Genomic DNA, 23243 nt, shown 5'->3' with positions numbered 1-23243 from the left:
TGTCCTGGTTTTCTTGTATTCCTTTATTATAACATAAAGAGCATGGTATTGCGCAGGCTTCTTTAGCTCATTCACGATGGCAACCACACGCAGATCTTGACCTCCCTTTCTTAGGAATCGCTGGCCGCTGAGATTGAGGGGACCATGCGCAAGAAGCTGAGTTTGGATGAGGAGTCTGTGTTTAAACAAAAGTAAGTACAGGTCACAGGGCTGTTACTGCACCACTGGAGCAAAAATCAAAAGCAGCGGCCGGCCTGGGAGTGCAGGGTGCTGCAGGGTGGCGGGCCGGTGACGTCCTGGGGGAGAAGCCACGGTACAAGTGACAGGAATGCCTGCTGCTCAGGGCGTGGTCTCCTGAGGGGCTTTCCTGGATGAAACATCATTTTCTCAATTCCCCCAAACAAGAGTGTTCAGGTGGCGTTATTTCTGGCTCTGTCTACACGCACAGCTCCTGTGAAGCACTCTAGTGGGCGACAGTGACAGCACTGAATGCTTCCTTTCTTGACAGGGCCCAGCAGAAGCGGGTGTTTGATACGGTCAAGGTTGCCAACGACACTCGGGGACGCTCTGTCACATTCCCAGCCCTGCTACCCATCCCAGGCTCCAACCGTTCCAGCGTCATCATGACAGCAAAACCCTTTGAGTCTGGTGTCCAGCAAGCAGAGGACAAAACACTCCTGAACCAACGGGTCGGCACGGAGGTTCCAGGGTAAGGCGAGGCCTGGCGTGGGCCTGCACTCCTTATGTATGCTGTGGGCAGAGCAGACCCCAGCGACTGTCCACACTGCCCGGGACGGCTCTGCAGCTGGCCGCTCTCACTGCCTTCCTGTGCCCTCCTGTGCTGACACAGTTGCGTTAGGAGAGGTGTGTGTGTTCACCTGCAGTGTCCTCCCCCGTGAGTTCTAAAATACCTCCCAGTTTCAGAATGCTGAAACGTGGGGAAAATCTGCATCAGAGACAGATGAGAATGCAATGTTTTGTAGTTTATAGTCCTTGCTGTCTTTTATTCTGCCTGTTTAGGGAATGTTTGTAGCCCAAAGATAAAACTTTTTCACAGCTTTTTCAGCACTCATTTTCAACACCTCATTTTTTTCCTTTTCTTTTGAAGATTAATTTATTATGTGTACAGTATTCTGCCTGCATGTACACCTGCACACCAGAAGGCATCAGATCACATTATAGATGGTTGTGAGCCACCATGTGGTTGCTGGGAATTGAACTCCCGACCTTTGGAAAAGCAGCCAGTGCTCTTAACCTCTGAGCCGTCTCTCCAGCCTCCCTGCCCTCCCCCGCCTTTTTTTGAGACTGGGTTTCTCGGTCTAGCCTTGACTGTCCTGAACTCTCTTTGTGGACCAGGCTGGCCTCGAACTCCTAGCACTCTGCCTGCCTCTGCCTCCTTGAGTGCTAAGATTACAGGTGTGCACCGCCATGCCCGGCTCAACTTAAGGTCAGTCTTTTCAATGTCCAGCACTACAGGAAGGAGAGGTCTAGATTTTGCTCACAGTCTACAGTCTCGTCAGCGAGTGTAACTTTCCCACAGGAGCTCTCAGCTCATGAGCCACCCGGGACCCCCTGAAGATAGTGATTTGGCTATGGCGTTGCATCGCCTCAGCCTGCGAAGACAGAACTACTTAAGTGAGAAGCAGTTCTTTGCTGAAGAATGGGAACGGAAGATCCAGGTTCTGGCTGAGCAGGAAGAAGGAATTAGCAGCTGTGACGCCCTCACAGAGAAGCTGGCCTCATCCTGCGCTGACCAGTCAGACACCACAGACCTCGGCAGTGCCAGCTGCCTTCGAAGCTTCATGCCAGAAAAGCTACAGATTGTAAAGCCCTTGGAAGGTAATAAGTCAGTAACAACGTTTAGAAGCCATGTGTACATCAGCCGTCCCTCCTAGAATGGAGGCCGCCTGTGCAGCAGCTGTGAGAGCCCCGTGCGCACAGGCTGCCTACTGGACAGTTAGTGCGTGATGGGGCCTTGTCAGCAAGTCTTCAGCCATGCCTTCTTTTCTGATGCTTTGGTGTCTGGAAGAGGGAAGTGGGAAGGCTCTCATCCTGGCCACTGCTATGGCATGCCACAGATAGCAGTCGCCGTGGTAGGACCAACAGGTTGTGACAAATGAGAAGGGTCCACAGGAGGAGCGTCCTCAGCATAGAGACACACAGGGTGTCTATATTGTAACATAGGTCTAACATGCAACCTAAATCCAAGGAAATGCCTGGTTTATGGGTGTTGACGTTATTCTCTGAGGCTGTGCTAAAAGCTCCTTATTAAGCAGAAGTTTGAGCAGGTAGCCCGCAAAGACTCTGGTTTGATGAAGGATTGGTCAGGGTTGCCAATTTTAGGATGAAATCACCATAGTGGCACATCTGGTACAAGGCCATCAGAGTGCTGTAGGCTGGGGCCGAAGGGATGTGTTCTCCTCTTTATCACCTACGTTTTCCTGTCCTTCTGGGATTTCAGAGAGGAGAGCCATGAGCAAGTAGAGACGTGCACTAAGAAATAAAGATTATTGCCCAGTTTTTGTTTCCAAGTTCATAGGCTAAGCCAGGTGAATATTGATTTTCTGCCACCTGGGAAAGTGCAGCCATCCCTGAAGAGGGCGGCCTCCTCCCTGCCTGAGCTGCCTGGGTCCTGTTAAAACCACGTTATAGGGGGGTTTTCTCCTCTTTAGACATCCTTTTGAAATTTTTCTTTTGAAATAGAAAACTTATTGCTCATGTGTTTAGCATCATGGCAGTTTTCTACAGAGAACTTAAATTTACGAATTTTAACAAAATATCAAAACCAAATATGTGTCTCTGTCTTTATCATTACTGTTCTTACTCACGTAAGGCTAGCTTCCTCAGGGTTGCGGGTTTGCCCACAATGTAAAGCACGCCTCTCTGCTTGCCTGTTCAGGGTCACAGACTCTACATCACTGGCAGCAGCTGGCCCAACCAAACTTGGGGACCATTCTTGACCCACGGCCAGGCGTCCTCACCAAAGGCTTCACCCAAATGCCCAAGGACATCGTCTATCACATCTCAGACTTGGAGGAGGATGAAGAAGAAGGAATCACTTTTCAGGTTCAGCAGCCTCTTCAGGTGGAGCAGAGCCCTGTGCCACCCACGCCTGTCACAGGGATCTGCCTCCCGCCCATCACCTCAGCAGGCCGAACAGTTACAGGTGAGAAGAGGGCACGCTTGCCCATGGCCCGTAACCATTCCGTGGTGCTGTCTGTCTGTGGCTATCCAGCTCCCCCTGCATGCTCCCACCAGAGTGTGCACAGTAGGGAAATAAGATCATAAGAGCATCCGGCATTACTGCCTTTCTGTCCCTTCCTTCTGCCCTGCCAGCCTGCACAAGTAGGAAGAGTAAGAAGTCAGATCACTCAGGGGTCTGCAAGCCTTCGGTCTCAGGTCCCTGAGAATCCCAGGTTTTTCTATATGGGTTATGTCTATTGACATAACCCTAATTACATTAGGATAAAAACTGAGAACTTAGAAAAAATTAACTCGTTGAAAAATAAAAGTTCTGTTATGCAAATACCGTTTTCTGAAGAACAGCTGTATTGTACATAGTAAGAAAATGGTTTTGTGTTACAATTTTGCAAGTCTCTAATTTCTGACTTAATAGAAGATTCTTGTTATGAACTCTGCTTTCAGTGTGTTTTGTATGAACAGAAAATTCACTCTCAGATGAAAATGTAGCTAGGAAAGGAATTTTTTCTTTTTCTTTTCTTTCTTTCTTTTTGTTGTTTTTGTTTGTTTGTTTTCCATGACAGGGTTTCTCTGTGTAGCCTTGGCAGTCCTGGGCTTGCTTTGTAGACTGTAGACGAGGCTGGCCTCGAATTCACAAAGAGTCTCCTGTTTCTGCCTCCCGAATGCTAGGATTAAAGGTGTGTGCTACCACCATCTGGCTAGGAAAAAGTATTTTAATAGTCTTTTCAAGAATTACAGATATTGATTGAAATTGGTTTTTAAAAACTTGGTAAGTGGTAGTTTCTTTCCTGGTTACAGCACTGTGGAATCTGAAGCCCTATTAATGAATTTTCATATGTGTTTTTATTAAAGTGTGTTTGTCTTTCTCTTGGAACAGTTAAGGTTCTTGCGTGGGTTGTCACCTGCGTTGGTCATTCCAACACTACGCATATACCCACATGTTGACACTTCGCGTTAACTGGTGGATTGCTGCCCCTGCTAATTACCTCAGCATGAAAGGCTGTGAGGATTGGGGTGTCTTCAAGCTCTCTATAGAGGATTTACGTTTTCCAAAACTGATTTTCACTTGAAACTTATATTTGTCATTGGTGGAAAATATTGGCAGCTTTTTCCCCAAAGAAAATGCCTGCCAGATTCCCAAGTCTGAATAATTATAGCCTGGGTGTTAATTGTACATTTGAATAAATGCTGTTCCCTGATACAACTTCAACTTAGCTGCACAAATGCTTTTCTGTTGGTAACTGCTGTTTGAGGACAGCAGGGACTCTGAGTGGCCCTTCTGTTTCCTAAGAGGCCTCAGTGTCACATGTAGAAAACTATGACACACGACCATAAGACCAGGGAAGTACTTTAACCTAGGTGCCTACATGACTATATCCTAATTTTTTTAGTGTGTGTTTCAGACTTTCTTTTTCTCTCATTTTTAAGCTATTTTTACTCATCTTATTTATAATTTTAAAGTACTGAAAGTTGAGTTATATACTAATCAGTTAATACTAGTATACTCTTTATATTTATTTCTTTCCTTATTTAGGAACATTCTACTACAAAAGGCAGTTGATAAATGCTGTAATGCTAACAAAATAATGCCGAGCCTTTTATGTTATTAACCTGGTCTCTCAATTCTGTGTTTGGCTTTCTAAAAATCTCTATTTCAGTTGCAACTTCGAACCCAGGAAAGTGTCTGTCCTGCACGAACTCGACCTTCACCTTCACCACCTGTAGGATCTTACACCCCTCTGACATCACTCAGGTCACCCCTAGGTAAGAGGGCCTGGGGACCAGGGCCTCACACACGGCTTCTTTTTAAATTACCTTCAGTTTTAACTCCCAGGGTTCTGGTTAGTGTTCTATGACTACTTGTCTTCTGAATATTTAGATGTTGTATTTTTCTCATTTGCTCATAACTCTTTGAAGTAGGCAGAATATGCTGGATAAAATGGAGAAATTGAGGCATAGAAAATTAAGGTGATGGTCCAAGAGCACACAGCTAACACAGATGACCCACCTGAGGCTGTCCCCAGAGTGACTCAGGCTGCAGGGTCTGAGGTACTGCACTCTCTACAAGACCACCTCCACTCCTGACGTTCATCAAGCACGGGAGGCTCCACACCCTCCAGATGTGGTGCTCTACCAGACCCACAGAGAGCTGGTAACTCAGGCTCTGCTCACTGCAAGAGAGGGCACACACGTTATAAGGGTGTGAACAGACACTTTAATAAAGGCTCTGGGTGTCCACCCATGCAGCCTGTCTTGTTCTTAGAGCTGTTACTTTTACCTTCAGTTCCTGACAGTGTACTTGGAATCCTGCCAACCAGAACACCTCCCTCAGCACCTGTCTCCAGAGTTGTTACCAGGGTTTGGTTGCGTGGGCATCGTTGGTCGCCCTTGTGGTGGAGCTCCAGTCTCCACACCAGTGCATCCTCATCCTAAGCCTCACGGTGTGGCTCTTTCTGGCAGGGCCAGCCCTAGGCCTGTCTAGCTTACCCATCTCTATCCAGAGACATTTCTATAAGTTATTACATCAACTGCCAATGCCGAATTATTAACTGCACAGGCTTTGCGTCCTGAAGCAAACTGAGGCTGGTGCTAGCCTGCCAATTCTCCAAAGAACCTGAGGTGGAACTCAGAGATACTTTGGGCTTTGTAGGGAAAACATAATCAGAAATAAGAAAAATGATGCAGAGGCAAGTCAGTGGTAAGAGCGTGTGGCTGGTAGAGGAGTAAAGTCTAGTGTGTGAATCCTACCAGGAAGATGAGCACACATAAGGCGATCCTTGCATTTGAGCCTGAAGTTTCTAGCTGCCAGCAAGGAGAGGAGTAAGTGACGACCATTGAAAGCATATGTAAGATGGAAACAATCCGAAAACACGTGGGTGGTACCCAGGCAAGATCCTAGTAGAGGCTCTCTTGAACATATTTGCAGGTTGCCTACATTTGTTACACGCTATATAAGCCTTAGAAAATTGTCCTTACAGGAATGTTTAGTAGGTACACAGTTTGGGGAGGGACAGGAAACTGTGGCCTGAAGTGGGAGTCACACCAGAGATTCTCAGTTGAGCACTTTGACCAAGAAGTCAGACTTTCATGAATGCTTTTGTACAACTTAGTGCTCTGGAAAGTTATTGGCTCATGTATTAATTTTATACTTGTCTTTAGTTCATAATCTTTAAAAATCTTGATACTATGATACGTGTGATCATTTTATACCAGTGAAAATATATTAAATCCTGGTAACATTGGTTCATGGAGGAAAGCTGACTAAAGACGGGCCTTCCGTTCCACCATGACCTTAAATATATTGTTTATTTAGCTCTTTTTTCTTATTTAAGCATAGAATAAGAAACAAGATTTAATAGCTGTCAGAGCTTTTCATTGTTTTTAATTTCTTAAGAATACACATTGGGGGCTGGAGAGATGGCTCAGTGGTTGAGAGCGCCACCTGCTCTTCTAGAGGTCCTGAGTTCAATTCCCAGCAACCACATGGTGGCTCACAACCACCTGTAATGTAATCTGATGCCCTCTTCTGCAGATAAAGCACTCATATGCAATAAATAAAATAAATAAATCTTAAAAAAATAATAATAATACACATTGGAAGACAAGACTGACCAGGCATTTCATGAGTATGCAGATGTCGCTGTCGTTGGAGTTAACCCTGCTTAAGGAAATGGCAGTTTAACAATTGGACATTTACCCTTTTTTAGTGAAATACAACTGGAAAGGCTGTCCTTAAGAACACAACTGGTTGGCCGCCCTCCTGCAAAGGAGGGGTTGCTCTGCATATGAGCCTGGACATTCCCTGTTTCCTTGGTGTGTTTTCTTCATGGAACAGAGCAAGGAATAAAAGTAAAATGCCGGTGTGGGTTTCTGACTCCTAACCCCTTTCCCTCTGTCTTCCAGCTCTGGTTTCCCATCACTGTCCTGTGGAAGTAGTGGGAGCAGCTCCTCCAACACAGCCGGGAACTCTCCTGCTGCGTCCTATAGACTCAGCATCGGGGAGTCCATCACAAACCGGCGAGACTCCACCATAACGTTCAGCAGCACCAGGAGCTTAGCCAAACTCCTGCAGGAGCGGGGCATCTCTGCTAAAGTGTACCACAGCCCGGCTGCAGAAAGCCCCCTCCTACAGCCTCACCCCAAGACCCTGGCCACCCCTTCCACACCCCCAAACTCCCCGTCGCAGTCACCGTGCCCCTCTCCCTTGCCCTTTGAGCCCCGAGTCCATGTCTCTGAGAATTTTTTGGCATCTCGACCAGCTGAAACATTCCTACAAGAAATGTACGGCTTGAGACCTTCGAGGACCCCTCCTGATGTTGGCCAGTTGAAGATGAGCTTGGTAGACAGGCTGAAGAGGCTGGGGATAGCCCGTGTGGTCAAGACCTCTGATCCCCAGGAGAACGGAAAAGGCCGAGAGGCAGAGATGGGTCTGCAAAAGCCAGAGCCTGCTGCTTATTTACCTTCAAGTGGCAGTTTATTGGGTGGACTGAGGAGAAATCAGAGTCTCCCGGTCATGATGGGCAGCTTTGCAACCCCAGTTTGCACAACCTCACCCAAAATGGGTGTCCTGAAGGAGGACTGAGGCGCAGCGTGAACTGACCTCATTTACACATTAGCACACGCAGAATAAAGATGCACTGGAGAATGGGAACCCGCCTGAGAGAAAAGCAATGTCGCAGAAGGGCTGTGAATGTGGAGAGGGTGTAGTGACGGGGTGGACACACGAGGGCGAGGGCTTGGAGGTAAACAGAAAGTGGGCACGTGAGTAGTTTGGAGACAGAAACGGAAGAAAGTTAGTTGCTCCTTCAGCTGAGTTTCCTTGCCTTGAAAATAAAAAGTGAATAGAAAAATAAATCTAATCCTATGGAAAATGACAGTAATACTGAACTGCTAGTATCTGTGTCTCGAGAATTCAGTACAAGAGCCTGCCTCGGAAGGAAGGGAGCCAGGAAGAGCCGAGGCAGTGGCTGGGAAGAAGCTGTCCTAGAGGGTCGGTGTCACAAGCTGTCTGTTACTGAGCTGGTAGGAGATGCCTCCCCTGTTGGTGCCTGGTCAGATGCATCCACCCCGGGGCACTCATGGCTTAGCAGAACAAGGGGTTCTATCCTGTTCTTTACGTCAGAAATGGAGACTTGTGCATTTCAGGACTTTCAGGCACTGAGAACCCAAACACACCAGGTTAGATCCCTTTGTATTTATAGTTAAGTCAATTTTGGTTTGTTTTTTTTTAACTTGTATTTTTGTACAACACAACAAAAAGTTTTTAAATAGTAATGTGAGTGGGCTTGGGAGGGATTTAGGAAGGAAATTAGGGGATTAAATTGGAATCAAGAAGCCGGGCGTGGTGGCGCACGCCTTTAATCCCAGCAGAGGCAGGCAGATCACTGTAAGTTCGAGGCCAGCCTGGTCTACAGAGTGAGTCTAGGACAGCCAAGACTACACAGAGAAACCTTGTCTCGAAAAACCAAAAAAAAAAAAAAAAAAAATCGGAATCAAAAAAGTTTTTAGGATATTTCTTCTGGACAAAACGGTGGCCAAGGAATGCAGACATAATTGCATGTTTCTCAAATTTCCTTGGAGGCCGGAAGAGTTTAAACCAGAAGTGCAATCAATCAGTAGGGCATTAGATTATCTTGTATATTTATATATGTACATTTTAAAAGAAAAGTTAGTTGTAACATAACTTTTTCCAAAGTGTGCTATTGCATATTTTTAATGAAAGATGACATGTATTTGCACAAAAATTCTCAGGCACATTAAATTATAAACTGAAGTAAAACCCAGGTGCTTGCTTCAAGAGTATTTTTGTTGGATTTTGTTGTTTTCCTTATGTACAGTAAAGCATACCTCGTTCTTGGTGTCTGCAGAGGTAGAGAAGGCTTGCTGAGAACCAGGTGAGACACAAGATGAGGTTTGGACATTCAACAGTGTGATGCAGGCCTTTAGTGGGGAGAAACATGTGCTTTCTGAGGTGGCAGGTCAGGGTCTGCCTCTGCAGATGACATGGCCCTGTCTCAGGAGGTTGTTCAAGAAAGAATACCACACTTGGGGTTAAGATGGGCGTGGGGACCACTTGTTTTGTTGGTGAAAGCAGGAAGTCTTCTACTTGGTCCTCTTGGTGCTTAACTTGCAAATATTTTGCTTGAGGGGAATTCATTTCTGCCCGGGAGTCCCTTCCTTTCTTGAGCCTCCTCCCCAAGCAGAGATGCTCTCAAAGGGTTCAAACCAAACATCCAAACAATGGTGGGAACAGATGGGTTTTCTATATTTCTAGAACCTTTGATAAAACTTTTCTAAGTACATTTCTCAGAAACAAAGGGTAGAGAGATGTCCCCACCCTCTACCCAGTCTAGCTGCTGTCACCAGGTCATTGCGCACACGTGTATGAAGGGCTCGGGGTCACCGACCCTGCACGACACAGGTGTTAAAGTGGGATGAAGGACCCAGGGTCACTGACCCTGCAGGAGCAGGTGTTAAAACCGGAATTCCTGGTGTTTGAATGTCCTAACTATTCCAATTCTTTTTTTTTTTTTTTTTTAAGAGCATTTGCATTTCTAGTCTATAAATAACTGGGTGCCTCCCTCAGCAAAACCTCAAAGCTTTGTCTTGGTTCCTGAAGAAAGGACACTTCCTGTTTGTTGCTTAGGCATTTACAGCCTCCTAGGAAGGAGCAGCCTGAAGTGGGGAAGGGTGGCTGCCGGGTAGGAAGAGGTTAAATAACCAGGTTTGCATACACACGTTACATAAACCACTACAAGTTAAGCTAGGTTTTTGTGGAGTTCTTTGTTGAGACTAGTTCTGTACTTTTACCTAAGTGGCCACTGGAGGCAGAGTGGTGCCTCAGCACAGATGAGCACATCTGGTTTTTAAAAACCAAAAACAAGACAGACTCGGGTTTTTGAAGATTAACTTGATCTTGCTGTTCTGTCCGAGCATAGTAATTGCACCCGTGCATGCTTATCTGCCAGCGAGTCCTGTCTTCAAACTGGGTTTTGCAGATCTTGAAGTTTTCACCTAAAATTAATTTTGGTACAGCCTTCCAGCAAGTTCTTCCTCCACGGAACTATTAAGCCTTGATACTGCTTACTTTTTGTTTTGTTTCAGTATCAGCCGATTCGTGCTTTCATGCTTGCGTGGGAAAACCCAATTGTTTTCTCCTTCAGGAGTTTCTGTCATGATGTCTCAGGTATTTCTGAGTATCCTGTTACCTAGTAGGACAGTCTTCTTGAGCTCAGAATTAAAACTGCCCCGAATTTTGAAGATCCCAGATGCCATGTAAATAGCTTTAGGTTTACATCTTTAGTCGTTCATGACCATTGTTAATTTACAAGGTTTTGTTTTCTGTCTTTCTGCTCGCGCTTGGTCTGCCATAAATGATCAGACTCTGGCAAGGGATGTGAGAGGAAGCCCACAGGAGCCTATCTGTTGCAGACATAGTTTATGCGGTACTCCAGGCTCCTAGCGCACAATTAGCAGTGGGTGATGGCCCTCACATCAGCTTGCCATCTGGAGCTAGGGCTGCCTGTGTCTGGGGCCTCCTCTGCTCCCAGTGCCCTCCCAGGCATGCGCAGTGCCACTCCCTGACTAGTCCACAGCCACGTGTGGCCACAGGCGTGGCATGGGGTCCTGGGAGCTCCAGGAAAATACTGCTGTGTCATATCTAGAACTTAACTTTGTCAAATAGCTCTCTATGCACCTTCTTTTGCTCTATCAATTGTAAATTGATAATAAATTGTAAATCAAATAATAAACACAAGTGGCTTCTTAAACTGTCCTGTGTCGCCCTGTGAGTTTTGTTTCAGCCCTTTACAATCCAGCATGAAGTCTTTATGTTGATTCTTATTATAAAACATCCCATATTTGTTGAACTAATACAAAAAATGCAAGTCATTAATAGTCAACTAGTAATATTTTTAATCTTTGAAAATTTATTAATGTGAGGATCATATTGGGGGTCAGAGACAATTTGCTCGAGTCTTTTCTCTCCTTCACCCTCACAGCTTCTGGGTGTGGAATCCTGGTGGTCAGCCTTGGCATGGGGCACCTTTCCCCACTGAGCTACTTGCTGGCCCTCACAGGCTTTTCTAGTACTAGGCTTCACCAGGAATATGTGTATTCATACACTAGCCCCATACCAAAGTAACACCAACCAACAAACCATTGCTCAGCAGATAGTAAATACTAGAAGGTTAAGAGAGTATGTACAGTTCTGTTATAGTTCACAAGTTTTGCGCTCATAGCTATTTAGAAATTGTTTCTAAGTTTTGGACTCAATGGAAAAGATCTTTCAATATCCTTGTTTCTCCTTTACAGCTTTGCTTTTGTGTTGTTTATGGTACTGGGGATTGAACCTAGGGCCTCCCTTGGAGGCAAGTGCTCTACCATTGAGATATATGTGGCCCCCTACTAGCCAGGTGTGGCATGTGCCTTTAGTCCTAGCGCTGGGGAGGCAGAGGCAGGTCGATCTCTGAGTTCAAGGCCAGCCTGGTCTGTGATTCCCATAAACAACTAGGAGTATGCTTTCTTTTTCTTTCCTGAGAAACTCTCAAAAACAAACAAAAAACAATATATCCCCTGCTGTATTTTTTATCGAGAATAAAGTATAAAACTTTTCTTTCTTTTCCTTTTTTTTTTTTTTTGTATTTTGAGAAGAGTTTCTCTCTGTAGCCATGGCTGACCTGGAACTCACTTTGTAGACCAGGCTGGCCTTGAACTCTCAGAGATCAGCCTGCCTCTGCCTCCTGAGTGCTGTGATTAAAGGCGTGTGCCACCAAGCAGGACTGAAACTCCACTTTTTTATATAAAATTTTTGTAACATTGTCAGTATCTTTCACAAATAAGGATTAGTCAATATTCATACATCCAAAAACACAACAAGATTGGAGAATTTGAGTGCCGTGTTGGCTTCTGCCTGTTTTCACTGTGTTAAGTTTGATTTACGCTAATATCAAGGGTGCTGTTGTTGTTGTTGCTGCTGCTGCTGCTGCTGTTTTACTGTTTTACATGAAATGCCAAATGCTACAAATTTTTTAAGTGAAAAAAAAAAGTCTAAATACAGACTGGCAAGTGGTGTCACTAGCAATAGCTGACATGTTTTGTTTTTTCAGCCTGCAAAATGTGCCAAAGAGGAGGTGTTAGTAAAAAACATGTAAATCCAAGAAATATTATTTTACAAAACTTAATTTTTTTTTGTTATTTCACTGAAATTGCTAAACTGTTAAAGAACAGAATTTTCACATCACATTCAGACATCATATATAATAGGCCAGAAATTTTACCAAGTGCAATTAGAGATGAAAGCATTAAAAGAAGAAAGAAAGGGGGAATGAAGCCACGGGTGAGCCCTGCCTTTGACAACTTTCCTTTAGCAGAATTTTGCACAGCTGCCATGGCCACTCCAGCCCCTCCTGTGTTCTCAGGCGTTATCCGCCCCTGACCCTGCTGCCAACACAAACCTTCAAAGCATCCGAACTTTATCAGCTTTCCTCTGAAGGGGCGAGAGGTGGGGAGCACTAGCTATGGTGGTGCATGCCTGTGGGCCCAGCACTTGGAAGGCAGCAGCGGTGGGACTGTCAGCAGGAGGCCCGCCTGTACTCTGTAGTGAGATCCTAGCTCTCCTCTTCAGTGAGGGGGGTGGGGAAAGGCGGAGGGAGAACAAATGAACCTGCCCTACCCCCCAGCAGTGCTCCCTCCAGATGTGATCACAGAAATGCGAGCTTCGTACATCTGTAGCTCTGCTTGGAACCTCTCAAGACTAGTTCAGCCTCCTAAAGTCAGACCTGGGAAGTCCAGAAGTGGCCAAAGACAACTGAGTACCCAGGAGATCTTTGCAAGCCCCTCTCCTCCCCCTCCTCCCAAAAGAGAACCTCCTTGCCTTCGCTTCCTCCTTGGACCAATTTTCACAGCAAATACACTGACACTAAATGCAAAGCTCCTGGCTCACTGCGTTTGCCACCTCATGAGGGCAGCAGCGTCACACAGGAAAGTGTCCCTTCCCCAACCAATTCTGGCAGCACAGCTGTCTGGAATATGATTCCATTCCCTGTCCTTCGTTATACTGGCAGTGCTCTGGTCCCCCTCTGCTGTGTTGGGGGTGGAGGGGTGGCATGTAGCTCAGTTGGAGAAGTGTGCCTCTGTCTGGCCACCACAAGAAGACAGCTGAAGTCACACTAGAAAAGCAGCGAAGGGGACAGGTGACTGGGGTTCCCCTCGGCATCTGTTTTCTTTCTCTCTTCATTTTCAGCCACTGCTCACTCAAAACTTAAACTCTCCTTCTAATTAGTCACACACATACACAAAGATTAAATATAAAATTACACGACGAACAGAGGCAAAGTAATCCGGTTGAATCTGTCCAATTTCCTCTTCCCCTCCTACAGTCTGAAAATCTGTGTCCATCTTGTCTGCTCATGACCTTTGGAGTTGTAGAAGCTTTGAGGTTTCTCTCACGTGACACAATGGCACTGGCGTAGCAGAACTCGGTTCCCCAGGCACAAGGCTGAGTCCTCCCACTGACTGACCACACACTGCCTCCAGACTCCCTGCCTGAAGCTGACAGGCATCCTTGCCTTAAGCCACTAATAACTAAGAGCGGTGTGCACTTGCCCTGGCCGGTTTGAGAAACGGTTGCTGTTAATACTGGTGTTCCCTACAGCTAGGTTCCAGGCCATCTTCTGTCCCCTATGTGCTCACCCACTCCCTAAGTTGACCACTTAATCTGTTGCTAGACCCTTCTTTGACCCAAGGAACTTTTTAATAAATTCTCCAGTAGACGTCACCACGTAGGTGTCCTCTTGGCACCTCAACATGTCCAAAACTGGATGTAAGGCTCTTCCCAAATTTTCATCCCCAACATACTCCTCCCAGTGGATGGAACCAACAGCAATTCAGGCACTGAGCTGGAGGCCCAGGAGTCACAATGCGTCTCCTTGCCTCGGTCCACATCCCAGCCCACCTTGTCATTTGAACATCTCCACAGCTGGCCCAGTCTAGGACTCACCAGGCTTCGGAGACACCCCTACATGGTTTCTCTATTCCCCCCCCCCCCAGGCACACCCGTTTTCCCCACCCTGCAGTCACCATAATCTTTCTTCCATGTAGATCTAGTCAGATTCCTTCTCCGGTTAAAGTTCCCATTGATGCATGAGAATGAAAAGGTGACTGGGTCTCTTAGCATAAGATCCACTGTGCTTTTGTTGAACTGATTCCACACTGGCCTTTCAGCTCCATGGAACTGAAAGATTGCTTCCCGTGCCTAGTCACCGAGCCCGGCGTTCGGGAAGATGCCCAAAGCCTTTGGAAACTGTAAGATGTGGGCCATCACAGAATCAGGAAGTCAGCCTAATGGATTAGAAGCAGTCTTGATTTAGAAAAGAAAAACAGAATAGTAAGCAATGGGGTATTGTTTGTGAACCTTGATTAGAAAATATGTCTTTTTAAGCTGGGTGTGGGGGCGCATGCCTTGAATCCCAACATTCGGGAGGCAGAAGCAGGTGGCTTGCTGGAAGTTGGAGGCCAGCCTGGTCTACAAAGTGAGTCTAAGACAGCCAAGGGTACAGAGAAACCCTGTCTTGAAAAACAAAAAAAAAAGAAAGAAAAAAAGAAAAAGGAAGAAAAGAAAAGAAAATGTGTCTTTTAGTGAGTTGTAAAATCAAAATGAATAGGCAAGCACTGTTTTGGTTTGATCGTTCTTTTTTTGTTTGTTTGTTTTGCTTTATTTGGCGAGATGAACTTTGTTCAGGGGAGAAAAAAACTGAAGCTACAGGTACCTGAAAAATTGCCCGTTTCTGTGGACTGTCACAGGTCTCAAAGGCTGATCTTCAAAGAACCAAGTGGCCACTGTAGAGTTCTAGGTTTTTGAGAAAACAGAATTAGTTAAAATCAGTTACAAAAATCCCAGAGACTGTGGTCACGTGCCACTTAGGCCTATGGGTGCCGCCTAAGTAAGTCTGTTGCCCTGGAAATTACGCTACTTCGGCCTCAAGTCTGATAATGAAGTAAAAACCTTGTCTTAATTCCCTGCTGTTGAGACACTGACTTGAGTGTGGGCAGATTTAACCGGTTGCTTCTCCAACCTTCCCTCCTTAGGAACAGAGAGCTTTTGAGCCAATGAGGCACCACCACTCTGTTTCCATAGTGACAAAAGAAACAAACCCTCCCCAGCAGCCATCTCTGTGGAACAAACCTAGCAAGTCAGGCTCAGTCAAAGGACTCTGGGTGGAGGGTGACCTTCTCCTCAAGTGTGACTGTCACTGTAAGACCTGGGGACAACCGACCTGTATTCTAAGCGAAGCTCCTGGTGTGTGTGCTCAGCCCTTCTGAAAACTCCTGGCTGGGCTTGCGGGTCTTCAAGGCAGTGCTGGAGATTTCTACCTTGGCGTCTCAACCGCTTGGAGATAAGCGCTCTAAAGCCACGAGTTCTGAAACATCTTGATTTGGTGTGAAATGAACCCAGATTTCTTGCTGATGGGGTTTTGTTTCCCTAAAACATTATGATTTCTTTAAGACTCTCAACTTGGGAAGGAGCCGCGTGGGGAATGAATGTTTGAAAGAATTAAGGTAAGAGCTTGGCAAGATTTTCTTGCTGGCCGATTACTAAAGCTCTTCTGGCTTACACCCAGCCCTCCAGGGGTAAAACACCGGGGAGAAAATACAGCAAAGGAAAAGAAGGGGAAACACACACACACACACACACACACACACACACACACACACACACACACACACACACACACACCATTGTTCAAACACTCTCAAAGTGCCCCTTACCAGCTTGCTTGCTTGCCCCAGTTTCCCCCGGACACCCTCAGACCCAGCTGACGGTTTCCTGATAGGCCAAGTCTGCTCTGATGACACGTTAAGTTTTGTTTTACTGGTTTTTAATGCTTTGGCCGTGGCTCCCATGGATGGAACGAGAACTTTTCTTTTTAAGAGCAAATTGATACACGTCAAGGCATTTTTCTTAGAATGGGGGCGGGGGGGAGGAAACAAACATTTATCAATGCAAAGCTGGTTAAAATCTAAGTAAATGCATCCATAGAAGTTTAGAGTTGTGAGCCAAAAGAACTGGCTAAGGGATTGAGGGTGCTTGCTGGAATCCCAGAGAACTCTAATTTGGTTCCAGTCAGCCACATCCAATGGCTCCCAACTGCCTGTAACTCCAGATCCAGCTTCTGGCTTCCGTGGGTCCCTGAACATAAACAAATAAAAACAAATCCTTTTTAAAAAATGTTTAGAATTGCAATGATATGGAAACTTATCTCAGACTTACCTGAAAGGTTAAAATGTGCTTTCAAGTAATCTGAAGGGGGAAGGTCAAGTGGAATGGAGGTGTGGCATAGACAAGACCAGTCACACTGACAGTTGTTGAAACTATAGGACAGGTGAATTTGTTATACTCTTTCTCTACATTTGACGTATTTTTAAATTTCTTGATTGTAAAAAACTTATGTTTTGCTGGGCATGGTGGCGCACGCCTTTAATCCCAGAGGCAGGCGGATCACTGGGAGTTCGAGGCCAGCCTGGTCTACAAAGTGAGTCTAGGACAGCCAGGGCTACACAGAGAAACCCTGTCTCAAAACAAAAGAAAACAAAACAAAACAAAACAAAACAAAACAAAAACCAAAAACCCAACAACTTATATTTTAAAAATGATGGTGTAAAAAAATAAATAAATAAAAATAAAAATGATGATGTATTTCTACATAATAGAAACTCATGACTCTCTAATGCCTTAGCCACACACACATACACACACACACACGCACACACACACACCTCCAAAGATGGCTGTGGCATGCTCTCTCCTTGCTTCCACTAGTTCAAGAGAATTCCATGGGATTTGTTGTGGCCATGAGGATGTAACCAAGAGGATTCCAAGCCATGTAAACGCTGTCCTGCTTTCTAGAGAGTGCAGCATCAGAAGCACAATCAGTTACTGCGTTTTTAGAAGTCATCAGAGAAATGGCAAGTTCTAGGAATTAAGCATGACTTTTTGCAACCCAGAGCATGTTAAATTCTGGGAAACTGTATTTTTGGTTTCCTTAACACTTTAACTAGGTAGGGCCTCTCTCTTTCTCCTCCACTCCTCCCCCAGTCTCGTTGTCCCTTTCAGTGAAAAAAAGTGGGCACTCTGAGAGCTGTTTCCTGCCCCCACTGGACTGTATGGTACCCTCACCCATCCATACCAGTGGTTCTAGGGGCTTTTTTTTTTTTCATGAAGCAATATAAATATAAAATACTTATTTTTTTTTTCAGAGTTTAATGGGTTTCATGAAATCTGTCGGCAATTGCTTTCCTTGTTCCCCACCTAAATTCTTTGTGTTTTGGTTTATTTTTACCTTGTATCCAGAGGACTAAAGACTAGCACAGACATTCTGATGTTAAGTAAAATAGTGTGTCACAGTAGGTGGTAGTGGTCTTGGTTTTCTCCGTTAGTAAGTTGTTAAAGAATGTATGAATATGGTCTTGAATGTACAGTGTTCGAATCCTGCTCTAGTTCACGTGGTCACGTCTGTTTGATGATAAATGTTTATCAGGGAATAAGTGTCTAGTGTCACTGCGCTCAGTGCCTTCCCCTTCAGAGCAGCAGCAATGATCAACCGACCAATGGGATCTACTTAGTGGTGACTGGATTTGGCCTGATCACACCACAACATGGCCACTTGGGGTCTTATAAAGATTGCCTCAGTTTCTACGATTCCCCTGGTGATTGCCTCTTGCCCGATCCAGAAGGACCTGGAGACTCCTGGTTGGAGGTCACTGAGTCATGCTGAAGTAGGGGTGAGGGCCCAGGGGCTGCTACTGCTGTGGGAAGTCCTTGCCTCTTGTAGGTCCAGCCTTAATGTCTGACATCCCAGGAAGAGCAGACCCTGCACAGAGTGGATATCAGAGTGACTACTGTGAGGAGTGAATGCCGAGAACAGTTTTACCAAAGAGAACGAGATAGCACATCGCGTCTGCCTGTTACGTCGACTTGCGTGCGCCCTCAGGAAACTGAATGTCACACAAACCCAGGACAGTTTTGGAAATTGTACGCTCTCTAGCAACTTTGTGTGGATTTTTAAACAAGCATTGTTTTATTAATCATATAAAATATAAAAATAGAAACTCATGCTATTGTCATTAAAAAATATATACCCAGGATGTAAATATAGTTTGCTCCTGTTTATAGAAATTTATGTAAGTCTGTTTTGTTTGAATGCAGAAAATTCTGGAAGGCATTCATTCAAATATTTTAACTGGTCATCTCCAGATGTTGTCTTTTTGATACTTTTGTTTTTTTACTTCCTTAGTCCTTTCTGTTGTGAATGTCTCTGTAATGAGCTGATTTCAACTTAATACACAAATAAACCTATATTCCTTTTTTTTTTAAAGGGGGGGGCAGAAAGAACAATTTCTAGGTGCAAAATGCCCCCTGCAGTTCATGGCGTTCTTTCCCATGCGCTGGACCACACTTTCCTAGAGTGGTGTAATCAGACCACTGCGAGGCACAGCGAGGCAACGCTGCATGAACTGGAGATATTTGTAAAGGGGCTCGCTTAAATTTTAAATTTTTAAAAATTTAAATTCATAGGCTCAGAAAAGCAGGCTTCCTGCAGTCCCATGTCTCATGTGTAAAGTCAGGCCCACCTGATTTCAAAACATCCCCAAAATTGTCATGACAGATTTCCTGTGGGGAACAAGAAATAAAATCCTGACATTCTGACCTGATTTTTAGTTGTTGACGCACTGAGCTACAAAGTCTCTTTTCTCTACGCACGGTCATATGTGTCACAGGCTCTGGGGATGCGGTAGAGACAGGTCTAGTGCTGAGACAGATGGCAGACACTATTCACTGTAGCACATTACTCCATCACATCTGTCGACTCCCTACCTGTCAGAGGCCTGGGACCACCCGGGCGTTATCTTCCATGCTGCAAGCATGAGGGCCTTCGTTTTTTAGTTTTCTTCTGCAGTTCGGGGAGGTGACCCGTATTGAGAAGCAAGGTCACGTGCTCTAGTTAGAGAAGCAGAGCGAATGTCCCAGGAAGTTCTGTGCAGGATCCGCTGTGGGAATCTCTCTTTATGTGGAGTGAGAGCTAATGTGAATCTAACAGGGATCAGGGTGTAGGAGTCGAGGGAATACTCCGAACTCTGCATTGTGTTCCCCTTTGGGACATCCAGGTGTCACCTGGAAGCCCAGGTAGCAAGAGTTAGGCAAGGATTATATACTTGGGTTGCAGTAATAACTCAATTATGGAAGATACTTAATTGCTTTTTTGGTCAAGAAGCAAACTGAGAGGCATCATTCTACCATGAGAGCCTACACCAGCTCAGCGTCCATCAGTGCTCCTTGGGCTGCCCCTTGGTCCTTGGGCTGCCCCCTTGGTCCTTGGGCTGCCCCCTTGGTCCTTGGGCTGCCCCTTGGTCCTTGGGCTGCCCCCTTGGTCCTTGGGCTGCCTCCTTGGTCCTTGGGCTGCCTCCTTGGTCCTTGGGCTGCCCCCTTGGTCCTTGGGCTGCCCCCTTGGTCCTTGGGCTGCCCCCTTGGTCCTTGGGCTGCCTCCTTGGTCCTTGGGCTGCCCCCTTGGTCCTTGGGCTGCCTCCTTGGTCCTTGGGCTGCCCCCTTGGTCCTTGGGCTGCCTCCTTGGTCCTTGGGCTGCCCCCTTGGTCCTTGGGCTGCCTCCTTGGTCCTTGGGCTGCCCCTTGGTCCTTAGACTGCCCCTTGGTCCTTGGACTGCCCCTTGGTCCTTGGGCTGCCCCCTTGGTCCTTGGGCTGCCTCCTTGGTTCTTGGGCTGCCCCCTTGGTCCTTGGGCTGCCCCTTGGTCCTTGGGCTGCCCCCTTGGTCCTTGGGCTGCCTCCTTGGTCCTTGGGCTGCCTCCTTGGTTCTTGGGCTGCCCCCTTGGTCCTTGGGCTGCCTCCTTGGTCCTTGGGCTGCCCCCTTGGTCCTTGGGCTGCCTCCTTGGTCCTTGGGCTGCCTCCTTGGTTCTTGGGCTGCCCCCTTGGTCCTTGGGCTGCCTCCTTGGTCCTTGGGCTGCCCCCTTGGTCCTTGGGCTGCCTCCTTGGTCCTTGGGCTGCCCCTTGGTCCTTGGGCTGCCCCCTTGGTCCTTGGGCTGCCTCCTTGGTCCTTGGGCTGCCTCCTTGGTTCTTGGGCTGCCCCCTTGGTCCTTGGGCTGCCTCCTTGGTCCTTGGGCTGCCCCCTTGGTCCTTGGGCTGCCTCCTTGGTCCTTGGGCTGCCCCTTGGTCCTTGGGCTGCCTCCTTGGTCCTTGGGCTGCCCCCTTGGTCCTTGGGCTGCCCCCTTGGTCCTTCCCCATCTCGGTTTGCTTTGATTCTCAGTGGTTTAACATTCTGCGGTTGTTTTCTCGTCTCAGCAAGAGCCCTGACCTAGCAACCAGACGGTGTCTGACCTTGACCATGAACACCAATCCTCTTATCTACTGCACCTGCTGGGACCCCTGGAACCTGGGAAGACGGAAGCTAATCAAGACCCCCAATCCACTTCCAAAGACCCACACAGGGAAGCCCAGGTAAGAATAAGACGGGTCAGGCTAGGCAGAGGAGGTGAAGGGGTTTTTGTAGTCCTCTTTGTCTTACAAGATGCACCAGTCAAGAGCTTGACACAAATTTCCCACAGAACAGGAAGCCCTGCCTCCCTGCCTCCCTGCCTCCCTGCCTCCCTGCCTCCCTACCTCTCTGCTTTCCCAGCCAGCCTGGATGTTGCTCCATCTGGCAGGCCTGTCTGACTCAAAGGCATTTCAATAAAGAGGACTTAACTTTGCATACATGTGCCTCTGTGTGCCTGTGTATGTGTCCATGTGGGTGCCTGTATGTGTAGACATGCACGTGGTGTGTGTGTGTGTGTGTGTGTGTGTGTGTGTGTGTGTGTAACACCCAAACACAGCTTTGGTGGCAACTGCCCCTCCCCAGGAACAATGGCCTTGCGGCTTGTGCCTCCAACCGAGAGTTCTTCGAAACAGTGGATAAATATTAGCGCCTTGGACCTGAGGTCTTCAAGGCCTCAAATCTCCATGATCCCAGTTGTCACATCATACATTCCAATTTGGAGTTGCCATGGATACACTCTTGTGGGGGAGTATTGAGACAGGCTTGGGTTTGTTTTTGTTGTTTGTTTGTTTGTTTTATTGTTTTTTGTTTTTCCGAGACAGGGTTTCTCTGTGTAACCTTGGCTGTACTAGGTTCACTTTGTAGACCAGACTTACCTCAAACTCACAGAGATCTGCCTGCCTCTGCCTCCCTAAAGTGTGGGATTAAAGGTGTGCGCTGCCATGCCTGGCTTGAAACAGCTTTTTGAATTTCCAGTGTTTGTTTGTTTATTGCTTTCAGGCAATCAGTTTCAAGAGAACGCAACTACCTCTTGTCCCAACCGACAAAACCTGTCGTTTCCCCAAAGTAAGTACTTCTAACTCCGTGCGGCAATGGATAAAATGACACCACCCAAGGATCAGTTCGCCCTGAGAGTGCCATAGTACAGTCCTGCCCACATCTCCCTTCCCGAGGCACTGGGCACATTTCCCAGCTTCATGTGCACTCGAGCATACATGCTCACGATGGAGAGCACATACATATATATGGACACACATGCGCACATATATGCACACACGCACGCACACATGCACACAACCTTCATATCCATGCCTGAGTGAACTAATTTGCTACCAAGATTGTCAGAAAATTACCAGAATTGCCAAAACCATGATGATTTCAGCCCAGAGAAGGTGAGGAAGCAATAACTGGCCAAAAGAGCATAGACTTCAGAGAGGTACCAGCCCGCAGCCCTGGGGAGTGGGAAGATGGAGCTGTGGGGCAGAGGTTAGAGGTTGTCGGGTTGAGCTGGCTTGAGATGTTCCGTCATCTGTACTCTCCGAGTAGGACCAATGCAGTTACGGAAAAGGAAGGGTGTCAGTCAGAGAGATGTGAGCACTGTGCCGATAACCACTGGGGATGCTGGTAGCCTCTAGAAGCTCCCAAAGGCAAGGAGTCCATTTGTCGTGAGAGCTCCAGAGTGCAGCCCCCTCACTGAAATTCCTCTGCCAACGTATTCTCCAGCTACCCAGGGGTCCCCCCAGAAGGTCAAGTGACTGGCCTAGGAGAACAAACGTCAGAGATGGCAGCATCAGGGGTGGGGCAGCCCCTGAACTGACTGGCCTTTCTGCTGTTCTGTTGCTTTCCGGGTGCATTTTTCTCTTGTAGAGACAAAAGCCAGCCAGGAAAGCCGGAGGAGGGCATCAAATCATTGTCTGTGAGTAAAAATGGGGAGAGCATCATTTATCTAGCAGCCCCCCATGTGCAAGGATGGGGGTTTTACACACTCACTCTGCTGACCCTTAACAGAGAGCCTAGGAGCAGCCCTCATACCATTAATGATACACATTTTATGTAGCTGGTAAGTGAGCAAACTGTAACTAACCCCGGGTACTCTCCCCCTGCCCTGTGCCCTAGGACATTCCGACTGCCCTTCTGTTTTGTCACTTTACCCATCCCTCCCCGTTCCCAAAACAAGGATCGTGCAGGCCTTTAAAGGGCTTTAGTGGTCAGGAGCAAAATAAGCAAAGAGAAGCACATCACCCTGTTAGGTGGAAAGGTGGTGAACATTGGGAGCACAAGAGTGTACGCAGAGAGACCAGCCGGGACAGGATCATGAGAGGCCCAGGACAAGATGCTAAGTGCTTGATCGAGGATGCAACAAGGCATAAAAGGAGATGAGGCAGAGATGCCTGCTAGGAGATGTGCCTCATTGGCCTGGATGACTTGTGGTGTTTCTGAGAGAGCCGCAAATCTCTAGAAGCTACGATAATCCCCATGTTAGCCAATAATATTTATTCTAAAATATTTTATTTGTTCATTCATTCATCCATTCATCCGAAAATGCCAGAATTCAGACTTGGCCTCTAATGACGGAAGAAGGTTTAATTCACTACATGTGTTGTGTCCATGCTAATTATGCCCTTGTATACTGTTTTGGGTGCCCCCCGCCCCTGAACCCTCTCCTCCCCCCCCCCCCCCGCCACCTTACAAAAGCCCTTTGGAGAAGTTATTATCTCC

General features: G+C 46.8%; 2 protein-coding genes across 10 annotated transcripts in view; both read left to right on the top strand.

The window, feature by feature from the left end:
- Positions 1–10975, top strand: part of TRAK2 (trafficking kinesin protein 2) — a 58896-nt gene extending 47921 nt beyond the window's left edge. For 2 of the 3 annotated variants that reach the window (XM_084778674.1, XM_084778673.1), the window contains exons 11-16: positions 115–191; positions 509–709; positions 1541–1839; positions 2900–3166; positions 4860–4965; positions 7105–10975. In XM_084778674.1, coding sequence (XP_084634800.1) covers positions 115–191; positions 509–709; positions 1541–1839; positions 2900–3166; positions 4860–4965; positions 7105–7783 — 1629 coding nt within the window. In that variant the 3' untranslated portion in view covers positions 7784–10975. The remainder of the gene's footprint in view (positions 1–114; positions 192–508; positions 710–1540; positions 1840–2899; positions 3167–4859; positions 4966–7104) is intronic. The other variant, XR_014778550.1, reaches the window with a different exon arrangement.
- A 4368-nt stretch (positions 10976–15343) lies between these two features.
- The window catches only part of FLACC1 (flagellum associated containing coiled-coil domains 1), a 31987-nt gene continuing 24087 nt past the window's right edge, over positions 15344–23243 (top strand). For 2 of the 7 annotated variants that reach the window (XR_014778551.1, XM_084778704.1), the window contains exons 1-4: positions 15347–15759; positions 20556–20707; positions 21525–21590; positions 22392–22440. Coding sequence is in view for 6 of the 7 variants with exons in the window: in XM_084778704.1 (XP_084634830.1) it covers positions 15742–15759; positions 20556–20707; positions 21525–21590; positions 22392–22440 (285 nt within the window). In the remaining variant the exon portion in view is untranslated. Of the gene's footprint in view, positions 15760–17020; positions 17171–20551; positions 20708–21524; positions 21591–22391; positions 22441–23243 lie in introns of all 7 variants that reach the window. The other 5 variants (XM_084778707.1, XM_084778708.1, XM_084778709.1 and 2 more) reach the window with 5 other exon arrangements.

The sequence above is a fragment of the Acomys minous genome (assembly GCF_964271855.1).
Source record: "Acomys minous genome assembly, chromosome: 4".
NCBI lineage: Eukaryota > Metazoa > Chordata > Mammalia > Rodentia > Muridae > Acomys > Acomys minous.
Note: the sequence above shows the minus strand (reverse complement) of the source record. Positions and strands in the feature narration are given on the sequence as shown.